The 12674-nt window shown below is 50.6% G+C and overlaps 6 protein-coding genes across 6 annotated transcripts; 3 read left to right on the forward strand and 3 right to left on the reverse strand.

The window, feature by feature from the left end:
- Positions 1 to 48: 48 nt before the first annotated feature.
- On the reverse strand, positions 49 to 983 carry CPAR01_06750 (2-(S)-hydroxypropyl-CoM dehydrogenase; the record flags this gene model as incomplete). The annotated part of the gene is made up of 2 exons (XM_060491021.1): positions 49 to 315; positions 366 to 983. The coding sequence occupies 2 exons, from the start codon at positions 981 to 983 to the stop codon at positions 49 to 51; spliced, it is 885 nt and encodes a 294-aa protein (XP_060349895.1).
- A 252-nt stretch (positions 984 to 1235) lies between these two features.
- On the forward strand, positions 1236 to 2856 carry CPAR01_06751 (uncharacterized protein; the record flags this gene model as incomplete). Its single annotated transcript, XM_060491022.1, has 3 exons — positions 1236 to 1373; positions 1679 to 2634; positions 2691 to 2856. The coding sequence occupies 3 exons, from the start codon at positions 1236 to 1238 to the stop codon at positions 2854 to 2856; spliced, it is 1260 nt and encodes a 419-aa protein (XP_060349896.1).
- Positions 2857 to 3191: 335 nt separating this feature from the next.
- CPAR01_06752 (phenylacetone monooxygenase) lies at positions 3192 to 4906 on the reverse strand (the record flags this gene model as incomplete). The annotated part of the gene is made up of 2 exons (XM_060491023.1): positions 3192 to 4656; positions 4710 to 4906. The coding sequence occupies 2 exons, from the start codon at positions 4904 to 4906 to the stop codon at positions 3192 to 3194; spliced, it is 1662 nt and encodes a 553-aa protein (XP_060349897.1).
- Positions 4907 to 5658: 752 nt separating this feature from the next.
- On the reverse strand, positions 5659 to 6898 carry CPAR01_06753 (metallo-beta-lactamase superfamily protein; the record flags this gene model as incomplete). The annotated part of the gene is made up of 3 exons (XM_060491024.1): positions 5659 to 6253; positions 6324 to 6464; positions 6546 to 6898. The coding sequence occupies 3 exons, from the start codon at positions 6896 to 6898 to the stop codon at positions 5659 to 5661; spliced, it is 1089 nt and encodes a 362-aa protein (XP_060349898.1).
- Positions 6899 to 7549: 651 nt separating this feature from the next.
- CPAR01_06754 (allantoate permease) lies at positions 7550 to 9345 on the forward strand (the record flags this gene model as incomplete). The annotated part of the gene is made up of 4 exons (XM_060491025.1): positions 7550 to 7810; positions 7888 to 8207; positions 8284 to 8996; positions 9056 to 9345. 4 exons carry the CDS (start codon positions 7550 to 7552, stop codon positions 9343 to 9345), a joined length of 1584 nt encoding a protein of 527 aa, XP_060349899.1.
- Positions 9346 to 10322: 977 nt separating this feature from the next.
- On the forward strand, positions 10323 to 12514 carry CPAR01_06755 (uncharacterized protein; the record flags this gene model as incomplete). Its single annotated transcript, XM_060491026.1, has 3 exons — positions 10323 to 10436; positions 10487 to 11452; positions 11510 to 12514. The coding sequence occupies 3 exons, from the start codon at positions 10323 to 10325 to the stop codon at positions 12512 to 12514; spliced, it is 2085 nt and encodes a 694-aa protein (XP_060349900.1).
- Between the last annotated feature and the right edge of the window lie 160 nt (positions 12515 to 12674).

Here is a 12674-nt window from a genome sequence, read left to right on the forward strand (position 1 = left end):
TCCATTTGACTTTTGAAGTTCATTCAAGTATTGAGAAGTACACATTTACTAGCCGTTCACACTAGCAGCCTTGGTCATCCCAATTCCAACAGCTGCAGTAGTGCCGGCGTCGACTGGTAGAATCACACCAGTCATCCATCTTGCATGATTACTGGCCAGAAAGACAACCGCACAAGCAGCATCCCAGCCGTTCCCTTCCGTTCCTAGCAGGCTCCTTCCCTTCCTTGCAGCTCTGGCTTCCTCACTCATTCCACCAGCGTACATCATGGGTGTATACAGCATCTGTGAACCCAATAGAACACGCCACGTCGTTAGCTTTGTCATGTTCTTGGGTGAGAGTATAAGGTATGAAGATGAAGACTCACCCCGGGGCAGACGCAGTTCACGCGAATTCCATCTTTCGCATGGTGTGCCGCCATTGCTCGCGTCATGTTGACAATTGCGCCTTTGCTCGTCGGATATAAAAGGTGCGGGGTGCCTCCCTTCAGGCCAGCGACGCTGCCCATGTTGACAATTGCACCTTTGCTTTCCCCGTCATTTTTGAGCATAGCTGGGATGGCATACTTCGCCATGAGAACCATGCTGGAAACGTTGACATCGAGACCCGTTGCCCATTGTTCCATGTCCACCTCGACTGCGGTACCTGCGGCTCCAGCAATTCCAACGTTGTTGACTAGAATATCAACCCGACCAAATTTCTCCAATGCCGTTTGAACGATGTTTTCGCAATCTGTGGAAGAAGTCACATCCCCTTGAACAGCCAGAGCTTCGCCTCTCCCAGGTTTCGCAGCTACCAAGTCGCAGGTTTTGCGCGCCCATGACAGGTCTCTATCGACGCAAACAACATGACAGCCGTCATCGGCCAGGAGAATAGAAATGGCACGCCCGTTTCCAATGCCATCTCCTGCACACCCAGCTCCAGTGACAATGGCCACCTTGCCTTTGAGGGATCGGGATGGTGGTTCGCTAGGAATTTCTGACATGGCTGTGGTGTATGATGCGTTGTTCGGCAAAGAATTGAGTGACTGTTGGATATAACAAACTATCGCGTGACTCACGATTATACTACATCTACCCAACATCTCATATAAAATAGCTTAACAAGAGTTTGACCTCTAAGTTCCCGTGATGTATTACGCGACAGTAGCTGGACCGGCAACGCGGATAACTCGTTTGGGGAAACCCGGGCAGCATGATTTCGGCGGGGTTGCACTAGAACAACAAGGACCCATGTAATGACTGCATTAGAGGGTGGGCATGTTGCCGAAAGGTTCACTCAGCTTGACAATACCCTGTGGGTTGTGGTAATTAGCGGCTACCAGGCGAATGAGCACCAAGCATGGCGCAAATTCCAGAACGGCACGCCCTGCCCGGTAATTAGGTATTGTTCGCTGAGCCGCTGGCAGCAGACCTAGTGCATTGCCGGTTTTACCCAAAGCCGAATCTCAGCATGACGGGACCCTAATCAGCAAACATGAGGCGCATGGTTGGTCTTATTTCCCCGCAGAACCTCGGCACGCTGTCCTTGTTATGAGGCTAAATTAGTCTTGAGGCTCATTGCCCCTCCTCATCATTACTAATTGCGTTGGCTTTACCGAACCTCGGCCTATGCTCTGCTTTTGAGAACCTAGTCGCTCGCGATCAGACATAGAGAACTTGGAGGGAACATCTCAATTAGCCATTTTCGATTCAAACAACATCGGGTACCTCTGTTGAAGCCTCTCACGGACAGACGCAAGAAAGTATGTGTGACTTTTCGAGATACGGCGGCCCCAGCGAAGAGTGGCTAGCGGTGGAAGCTGGTCTTCCTCCTCCCCAAACCGACCTCTCTCCGTCGGAACGCAAGAATGTCATGAATAAAGTCCGCGATGAGTTGGCAGTGGAAGCCATGAAGCCTATGGCAGACAAAGTCCAAGTACGCGACTGGACAATCCCTACACGTGATGGGGCAACACTCGAAGCCCGAACCTATCGACCCAAGGCGGCGGGTGATGGGCCTCTGCCAGTCTACCTCTATTTCCATGGAGGCGGATTTCTTTTCGGTACCTTGACCTCCGAAGATGCAACTTGTTCTCGCATTGCCATCAGCACAAATGCGCTTGTTGTTAACGTAAACTATCGCCATACGCCTGAATACGTCTACCCAACAGCATGGAATGATGCGGAAGATGCCTTCATCTGGTTGCATGCCAATATCAAGGAGCTCGATGGCGACGCGGCCAAAATTGTCGTTGGAGGTATATCGGCTGGTGGACAGTTGACAGCTTCACTCACACTCGCTCAGCACCTTGGAAAGCTCCCCTCGGGGTTGCCCTCTATCGCAGGCCAGGTTCTGATGATCCCTTGTCTGGCGCATGTTGATTGTTACGATGGCTTGTTGAAGAAGATGAAAAATCCGTCGGTCTCATCGTACCCCGAGAACGAAAGCGCCCCAATCTTGCCGCGACCCATGATCGACCTTTTCGTTGGCCTTCTCAAGGTTGAGAACCCAGACCCCAACGACCTGAGACTTAACCCTGGTAACGCAACACCAGACCAGGTGAAAGGACTACCCCCGACGACATTTGGAATTTGCGGCTTGGATGCATTGAGAGATGAGGGTTTGCTATACGCCAAGATGCTTACAGAGGCTGGGTGAGTGGTTCTTACGCTTGGGACCCCGGACAAGTGATCGCTGAAATATAGCACAGTGTTCCCACGGATATTCATGTCTACAAGGGCGTTCCCCACGGATTTAGGCGGTTTGGAGACAAGTTATCAGCGTCGAAACACTGGGACGACACTACGGACAGTGGGATTACTTGGGCATTGACTAACCCAACGGCCACGGGAGAGTTCAAGATTCATGAACATTAGAAAGGCGCCGTTGCTTGGAATAATCTGAAGGACTAGCACTGTTTAAGCTCAAGGCGCGGGGAACTTCAATACATCTAGACGTGAAACAGTTAACAGAAAGCGTATTACCTGTCAGCGCATGTACGTCTTCTGTTGCGATCTTAGAGATTCCACTTTCAACATCTAGAGGTCTTCACTCAGAGGGCTTGATGATTTTGATCAAGGATAAGACACCAGCCTCAGGTTACATAGCACAGCCTCATTGTACAAACGCGTTGGTACTTGTAAAATGATCTCATGTGTTTGATAAATCCTCAAGTAAATGCCACCTCAGCCAACATTCTCTTACAATCAGATCATCCAAGCACAAAATCAGAATAATTCCTGGCCTTCACCTCGTCGCACCGCTTTCTATAGCCAGGTGCAGGCCCATTATACCGTGTCATAGACCTCTTCTGCTTATGAGCGAGGTTCTTGTTGACACCTGTCATCCAAGAGTCCACCTCGTTAGCCAGAAGACCTTCTCCGCATTTCCATACATGATCCGTCCACATGCGGACACCTTCATCTGTAGCCTCAACAGATGTGATGTTATTGTCTCGAGCATACCGGATGAAGTCTGCAACCCACTCTACGGCATACTCGATGCTGCGGGGGATGTTGCCAAACATCTGGTGCGGTCCCATAACCATGAACATGTTAGGGAATCCCTTGACAGTTAAGCCAAGGAAAGTTTGGATCCCCTCGCTCCAAACATCTGTGAGTTGTTTGCCCCCGATACCTTGGAAGTCTACAGCCCGGAACGATCCAGTGATGGCGTCGAACCCTGTTGCGTAGATGATGACATCAAATTCAAAGTCTTCCTCGCTCGTCTTGATTCCCTTTTCCGTGATGTGATCGATAGGGGTCTCTGTGATATCAACCAAGCTGACATTCGGTCTGTTGAATGCCTCATAGTAGCCACTTTCAAGCGGGACTCGACGAGTGCCGAAACCGTGATTCTTCGGAATAAGTTTCTCTGCAACTTTGGGGTCGTTGACGCGTTGGCGGATTTTGTTTGCGTGGAAATCACTGTACAGTTTGTTCGCTTCGCGGTTGGTATAAATGTCGCCTGAGATGCCGAGCACCTTTGCAAACCCAGGCTGTGCATAAAGTTCCTCCCAATGGTCCAGGCGCTCTTTTTCTTCCATGTCAAAGACACTTCTTGTGTCACCGACATGTATGAAACACGAGTAAGAGTCCAAGCACTGACGGAAGATCTCAGGATACCGCCTCCGAATATCGGCCATCTCCTTTGGACTAATCTTTGTATTCCGTAGTGGTGCAGTCCAATTGGGCGTCCTCTGGAATACAGTCAAAGAGCCAACTGTCTTGACAATTTCCTGGATCGTCTGGATGGCAGTTGCGCCTGTGCCGATGATGGCCACGCGCTTGCCGTCAAGACTGGCGCCGTCTCCAGGCCAGCGGGCCGTGTGCCATGCTTCTCCCTTGTAGTTGTGAACTCCGGCAATATTTGGCAGAGTGGGTTCGTTGAGAATACCCATCGCTGTCACCAGGTAACGGCATGTGTAAGTGGCACCGTTTCCATCGGTCAAAAGCCAAGACCTTGTGTCTTCCTGGAAGCGAGCTGACCGGATACGCGTGTTGAATTGCATGTCCTTTTTCAGGTCGAACTTCTTGGTGAGGTACTGGATGTAGCGTAGAGTCTCCGTCTGAGGCGAGAAATGCTCAGTCCAATCCCACTCATCCAACACTTCTTGAGAGAAGGAAAATATGTAGGAATAGCTCTCTGAATCAAATCGAGCTCCAGGATATCGGTTCCTACAGTCAAGTTAGCTCAATTTTCACATATCGTTACTGCAAAGTGGCCATACCAGAACCAAGTGCCTCCTTCGGCAGAACCGGCTTCAAGGACTTTTACTCTCAACCCCAGTTCCCGCACTCGATAAAGTGAAAAGATCCCACTGAGGCCGCCACCAACTATCAAGACATCGTAATCGAGGTCTTGATTAGCAGATTGGAAGCTTGATGGCGATGTGCCATTGGGCTTCGATTCGGACCCCTGTGCCATGGTTGGTGTAATGCTTTGTGCGAAGTCCTGGCTTGACTTGAACTCTGACGCGCGTCTGTATTCACGACAGTTCCGAATCTGGGCTTGAAGTACTATCGATATAAAAGTAGGACTCGATGCTCTGTGGTCTTTTGTGGATTAGGGTGTTTGCACAATTATAATGAACAGTGAGCAACGCAGTTGGTCTAGAGAGATCTGAGGCTTGGAATTGGGTGGAGACGGAAGAGGGGATTCGCGGGGATGCCGGCGGTAGAATGTCACCCAACCTTACCGCGGAAGACAAACAAACTTCGGCTCGGCGCGCTCGGTGGGTTCGGCTACCCCAATCAGGAAAGTGCCGAAATGCTCCAGTTGTAATACCGCAATGCAGCCCTTAGGTGAATTGCCAACCATAGTTAAAGGGGCTAGCAGGCGACTCAGAGTATTCAGACCATGTAAATACTGCCTCCCCCGTTCTTCAGCCGCTACGGTACTGATTACGGCACAGAATGAAGTTGCCGAAGAGGTTTCTCTGCAGCGAGCTGTCGTCAAGTGACTAAACTTTCAGTGTCTACTGAGTACTTAGTGTTCAATGACACAAATGGGATGTGAGGATTCACATGACTTCGGGACACCAAGTCGCGGATTAATAGAGTGCTGGAGCCAAGCGAAAGTTAAATAAAGGTTGACTCTGCAGGTGCCTTAGTAAGTTTTCAGGACAGTCTGGTGGGTAACTGCAGGACGATGCGTATTCTATAAATTAGGCCCGATAACTACAGCAGCCCCTTCGAGTCCCAGTACGACTCTAGGTCGCGAAAGAAAGACCATTTGACTTTCTCCCCCCAGCCGTTTGATTTCCAGTCGTTAAGGTCACTTGGAAAATGAGGCACACCGTCTCTGACTGTCGAGTCATGTGCTATAATGACAAAGATGTTCTCGTCACAATCCAATTCTTGGAGACATCCCACTGTCCTTCCCACCATAGGAAGGTCCAAACCAAACGTTGCATCGAAGAGCGTATCTGTGGAGGCTCTGCCCCGAGACTGCTGGAGCTCGTTCCAAGCGCTGCCAGGACAAAGTGCGGTGTCTTCGTGTGGCCGGCAAGGATGTGGAGAGATTGACGCGGGAACGGGCAGATGCTTCGAAGGTCGGAATATTCCTGCGTAGTGACAGACATCACCTCCAAGAAGAATGAATGTGTCCGGACTTTGTGTTGTCCGGGCTAGTCCGCAAAGATGGCCCACGGCATGGCCTGGGCTGTCTAACAGGTAGAACGAGCCGTCTCCAAAGTAGTCGAATGCCGGAAACCGCCCGATGCGTATGGTCTGAGGCCCTTCTTCGAATGAGATTTCTCTCAAGTTCCGGCCACTTGAATGCGTAAGTTTCGATTTGTTACAAGTTCTGATTGATCGTATCCAGGGGTGCTTCAACAACTTACGCATAGTCCTTCTCGAGTATAGGAGATTCGGGATTTGCAGGTGCGCCCGGAAGCATCGCCGCCTTGAACCCTGGCCCAACAATCAAGTCGGTTGTTTTCGGGAATGTGGATGGGTCGCCAATATGATCCCAATGCCAGTGGCTACACAGTAGGTTAGAGAACTGTAGTAAACCTCATGTAAAGAATGTTTTGAAGGAGAAACAAGACTTTTTCTCTACGTACCTCCAGATTACTGCTTCGACATCCTCCGTAGCAACACCACTTTCTTCCAAAATGTCCGCCACATTTTTCTTCACCTGTATGTCGTAATTTGTTGTTGGCAAGTAACTGGTTATCGAAGGCGCGTAGTTGTTGTAATCTTTCTTGATCCCTAGATCCCACACAAGCTTCCGACCTGAAGGATGCTCCAGAAGGAAGCAGAGAGAAGGAGACGTCCTGAAAGTTTCCAGGCCCGGAACATCTGGAGCCATGAAACGCTTGAGGATAGCCGGCCCAAAGTTGACAGGGTTGATCATCTTGACAACCACCGTCTCCCTCCCTCCTGGCAACGTAACAACAGGAGCTTTCAGTGACATGTTGACGCTTCGCTTGTGGATTTACGGGTTTGAAATGTGAGGTGCTGTTAGAATACTAGTCAATGGCAAGCCAACTTTGTCTGACTTCAAGCAGGTCTCAAGTACCTATGCAATTGTTTGTTCGGGTTGTTTGCTTCGGTCATGAGAAAGAAAGCCGTCAACAAGGGGCTTGATAGGAACCACAGAAAGATCTGCCGGCCCCTCAGTAGCGCCGAGCTATGGCCTTGCGGGGGAGAATTTCCAACTTGTTTACGGGCGCTTTCGGCGGTCGGTTACCCCTAAGCGGTGTAGTTGTTCCCCAACATCGCAAGGTCTCTTGTGGCCGGTAACCCGTATTGAATTACCGAGATGCCGTGTCAGTGAGACAGCCACCCAACCCACTGAGTGCCACGCTGTGATCCAGACCCCCGGGATTGGGGGGCCACGTTCTCGATGCAGGCCGACTGATCCAGCGCCCTCCCCCAGTCAACTACTCCTGCCTGCATTGCAGTCTGTCAATGGAGAAGTCTCGTTAGCTCGCGGTTCCCCGGATTACAGGTCGCGCTAAGGCAGACCTGCTTCTTTTATAACATTGCCTTGGTTTCCCTCGTACGATGTTGCCATCTGTTCGGGATCCTACAAGTTGACATCCGATTTCAAGTTTCAGCAAACATGTCTGATCCCGCTAAGTCTGCAGAGAGTGTTCAGCAAGTGGAGCGCCCTGAAGGTGTTGCAGAGATGAAGACGAGCGCCGCTGTTGACACAGTCCACAATGACGAGGCACTCAAGGTGCTCGAAGGCTACACCGGCGACTATGAATGGACAGAGAAAGAAGAGAAGAAACTCAGAAGAAAGATAGACTGGAGATTGATGCCAGTGCTATGCATGACATACGGTCTCCAGTATTATGACAAGGCCATGCTTTCGCAGGCGGTAAGTAAAGACTCCGTGCTATCCAGTCAGGTCCTTGACCTTGTGTCCCATCGTGCCGCTAATTTGCTGTTACACAGGCTCTCTTCGGATTGCGAACCGACTTGGACCTGACGGTCGGTGATCGATACTCGATGTCGGCCGCCATCTTTTACCTTGGTTTCATTGTTGGTGCCTATCCGACTATGATTTTGGCCCAACGATTTCCAATCGAGCGAGTCGCCTCGGTTATTGTCACTCTTTGGGGTCTCACCTTGATCCTTACCACTGTATGCAGAAACTATCGCGACCTTTACGCTCAGCGGTTCTGCCTTGGACTACTGGAGAGCGGCATCAGCCCAATGTTTATGCTCATTGTCGGAAGTTGGTACAAGAAGAACGAGCAAGCCATGCGAATGGGGTACGTCAGTCACCTACGACATATAGGCCTGAGAGGTTCGAGGAGAGTTTGAGAGTATACTAACATTCATACACAGTATTTGGTACAGCTGCACGGGCTATGTTTCGATCTTCTCTCCCCTAATCAACTTCGGTTTCGGCAAGCTCAATGGCGGAGTCTCTTCGTGGAGATACATGTTCTACTTTGCCGGGTCGCTGACAATTGTCTGGGGTCTGCTCCTGTACTTTGTCCTCCCTCCCGACCCCATTCGCGCAAAGGGCTTCAACGATAGAGAAAGGTACATCTTGGTAGCCCGGTTGCGAAGCAATAACTCGGGCGTGCGCAACACTCACTACAAGATGGAGCAGGTCGGCGAGCTCGGTCTTGACATCAAGTTTTGGCTGGTTTTCGCCATCGCATTCCTCTGCATGATTGCAAATGGACCCATCTCGACATTTGTTCCCATCATCATCAACGGCTTTGGATTCAGCACTCTCAATTCCCTCTTACTTACTATGCCGGCGGGTGCGTATGGAGGCACTGTACAACTCCTCATGCCATACCTGGCATACAAGTTCAAGAACTGCCGCACTTGGATTGTGTTTGGTGCTCAGATGGGAACCACTCTCGCTGCCCTCTTGTTGTGGCTATTGCCGCGGTCAGCCAAAGGTGCTCTTCTCTTTGCTGCCTACATTTTGCCGTCCGTTGGAGGAGGATATGCCGTTCTTATGGGCCTGCAGATCGCCAACACTTCGGGTTACACCAAACGATCGATTGCTTCGTCCGGCCTTTATATTGGTTACTGCCTTGGTATGTCAAATCTGTCTTCGGCTAGACTACAACTTCACGATGGCTAATTCCACGAGCAGGTAACTTTGTCGGACCCTTGGTGTTTCGGAAGGAAGATGCGCCTAATTATGCTCCTGGCTTTATCGTTGTTGTGATTACATCTTTGGCTGCAGGAGTTCTCGGCCTTGTCTATCGATTTGTCTGCATTTGGTACAACAATAAGCGTGACAAGGCTGGTATCATGGAGGGCTTTGACCACGCCTATGAGGACGATCTCACCGACATGAAGGTACGTTTACTTCCTGGCTCTCGAACGGGTTCAAGTATGCTGATCAAGTGGCAGAACCCCCAGTTCAGATATATCCTCTAGGTGGATATCGCGTCGGTTCTCCTTTCTATCACGGAGATTTTAACTATTGCTTTCTGCTGCCTGTGTTGTTTTGTTGTGATGCTCTTTGTAATGGAGGAACGGAACGTGGTCAATCCAGAATGGTTTAGTTACACCAGAATATTACCGAGTTCCCTGAATACACCATCCGCTCTTTGAAGAGTTCTGCAAATTCACATTCGGCCATTTAAAATGCCATTTACAGGAGTAGATCTTGTGAAAATCGTGATTTCGAAAACCTGGTCACTACAGTCGTGAACAATGACTGGAGACACTCGTGACTCTCGTGTAGCCTATTAGCGTTCCATCTCAGCATTGGAGACGAGTTGAACAGCAACAGTACTTGAACAAGAGACACGCTTCAAGTCAAAGTCTGCTTCCGAAGTGTCCGGTTCGTACGACTCACGTGGCAGTTTAAGTGAGATGCTAGGAATCGGTGGTTCTGTCCGATTATCTCTGCTGGAACCACGGCCACCAGCCACCCAAACTGAACCCCACGACGTGGGAACGCCATCCTCGATGTGGAAAGCCACGTACGAATCACATTTTGTTCTCAGGCTCCATCTACCCAATGGTTCGAAGCCCCATCGACCTAGTAAACCCCCTAAGATATTAGCCTGGAGTCCCCCAAGTGTCCCTCCTTCGCGCCCTCTCTCCTCCCTTGTCCGACATCCCCCCCAAGAACCCAAGATCCTTCACTAATCAATAGCACACAAGCGTGACAGGGTGCTGGAGCCTGGGCACCTAGTGACTACCCCGTTCCCCGCATTTCTCCGCAGCCGGCCCAAGCTCCAGCGCTCCCTCTCCGCCCTCTCGGGTTCTGGGCCCAGGCTCAGATGCAGACTTCCCTCATCTCACTGTAACCTCATCTCAAATCCGTTCAAGGGAGTGTCAGGATTAGACTTTGTCTTTCATCAGCAACCTTGCCCGAACGATCTGTCCAAATCCCACGAGTTGCCATGCCGGAGACTATCAGTGAATGGCTCCCTTTCGATGCGTCGCAGCCCAAGCGCCGGCGAGCTGAGCTCGTCTGTGTGGTTTGCCACGGCAAAAAGGTCAAATGCGACCTTCAGGTTTGTCTGAGAGACGCGCAATATTTTCGAATTGCTCTGACCATACTCAGGCTAGGACCTCTGAAGGCTACGAAAGCTGCACGAATTGTGATGCCTGGGAGAAAGAATGCCATCTTCGCCCTTCGAAGCGTACAAAACGGCGACGTCTTGTACGACCAGGCCATTCAAGTCGTGTCCCGACACCACCAGCGACATCGGCTTCTGGTGATGAAGCAACCGTATCACAGACAGACGCGGTGGCCGATGCTATTCATGTTCTATCCACAGGCTTCAATGATTTTGTTCCGCCGCCTCCGCCTTCCCGCTCTCGCCACTCAATATCAGAGCAGCATAGACATGCCTCATCCCCTCATTCAGCTGCTACGGCTGTGCGATCTCAGGAAATTCACCTCGCACCGTCGCCATCACAGAGGTCACAGAGCAGTGATGCACGCACTGAAGGTGTTGCTGAGAGCCACACTGGTGATATAGACACTGGATTCTTACAGGTCTATGCACCTGAGAATCAGTCTGACGCTGAGAAACAGGCATTGAAGGCATGCCTGGACCATAAGTATAGTCTCTCAAACCCCCATGAGCAGGATCTCCAGGAAAGCTTTGCCGAGACCTATTTCGAATACTGTTATGCCTGGTGTCCAGTTCTTGATTCAGACACCCTTGCCAGCGATATTGCGCGATCTCCTCTCCTTGCAAATGCGTTGGCAACTGCCGCAAGCAACGTGCAGCCTCCACTAGTGCCTTATGAAGGACCGGCCGAGTACTACAAGAAGGCACGCACAATATTCTACGAGGATGAAGAGGCAGATGGTTTGACTACCCTCATGGCCGTTTCTCTATTCTACTGGTGGGCACCACGCCCCCCAAGCACAGTTCATCGGCACTCATCATGGTGGTGGACGTCGGTCCTGATTCGTCATGCGCAGCAAATGAATCTACACCGTGAGCCAACAGCGAGCCAAGTCGTTTCGGGCAACTTGAACTTAGGATTACGAAGGAGAATCTGGTGGACGGCATTTGTAAGTGGCTTGAGAACTATCGTCTTTCCCGTCGAGTTTTGCTAAGAGATGTATTAGGCTCGGGAACGTTTGACTGCGTTGTGTCAGAGTAAGCCAGCCATCATCGATCTCGATGACTGCAATATACAGGAACCCACCCTATCCGACTTTCCAAGCGATCTCAGATCTCAGAGGAAAGGAGAGATATTTATATACTGGGTTCGCCTTTGTGTCATCATCGGGAGGATTGCAAAAACACTCTCACGTTCGACGCTGCCCACGGCAGAAATATCACCAGACCACCACAGACAGGAGTTGGTAGACTGGGTCAACTCTCTTCCTCCTCACCTGCAACTTCCCATCGGCTCGGCTCGCACCCAGAACTTTGACAAAGACGTGCATCAGTTACATCTTCCATATCTCACCACAATCATTGTCCTTCATCTTAAACGCTCAGCCAACACTCTGCCAGAAGCGCTTCCCCCAGCCATATTAGCAGCATCCTGTATTGCCAGAATATTGCGCGATGTCTTATCTCGAGGCAACACTCGCTTTTTAATGGCAATTACCTGCTGGTACACTGGAACGGCATTCATACCACTACTTCAGGCCTGTCAAATCCCTCACTTAGCCAAAGATGCCAATGACTGTCTTGACATCCTCGTGAGGGCAGCAGACCAGCTTCAGATCATGTGGGGTTCCGCGAACGTCATCAGGCAGGGCTTCTCACGTCTGAGGGGTACCAACTCAGGTGCGATACGAGTTACAAGTCCGGAGGCAGAGAACATTGAGCCCATCCATGATCAAACTGGCGTTGTTATGCCCGATCCACCAAATGTCGAGACAGTGCCATTGGACAGAGGAGGCTTCGATGACTTTGACTGGACTGCCCTGTTCCCATTCGCTACACAACATACTGGAGGAATCGCTGACAGTCTGCTGACTGGTCGGGCCCATGGCACAGCAACAAGGGGCTTCCCGTCTCCGGATAATGCGCTGTTCCATGAGACACTCGTTAATCAGTTTGAGGATTTGTTCGAACCTTTCGTAGATTACCGGCTGGACTTCATGGTTCCTGGGTGAAGGCCACGAAGGCAGGTCCATACAGGCTTTGCACAGTGACTGGAGTAAGCTAAGGTACTAGTAAGGTAGTCTAACAATAGAAGTAAATCAATACTGCCAGCGCATCATACTAGACAACTAAACACTCTGTTACCTAAAATGCTAGTACTAATTTAATGAT

Source organism: Colletotrichum paranaense (assembly GCF_030867605.1).
Source record: "Colletotrichum paranaense strain IMI 384185 chromosome Unknown Scaffold_5.1, whole genome shotgun sequence".
NCBI lineage: Eukaryota > Fungi > Ascomycota > Sordariomycetes > Glomerellales > Glomerellaceae > Colletotrichum > Colletotrichum paranaense.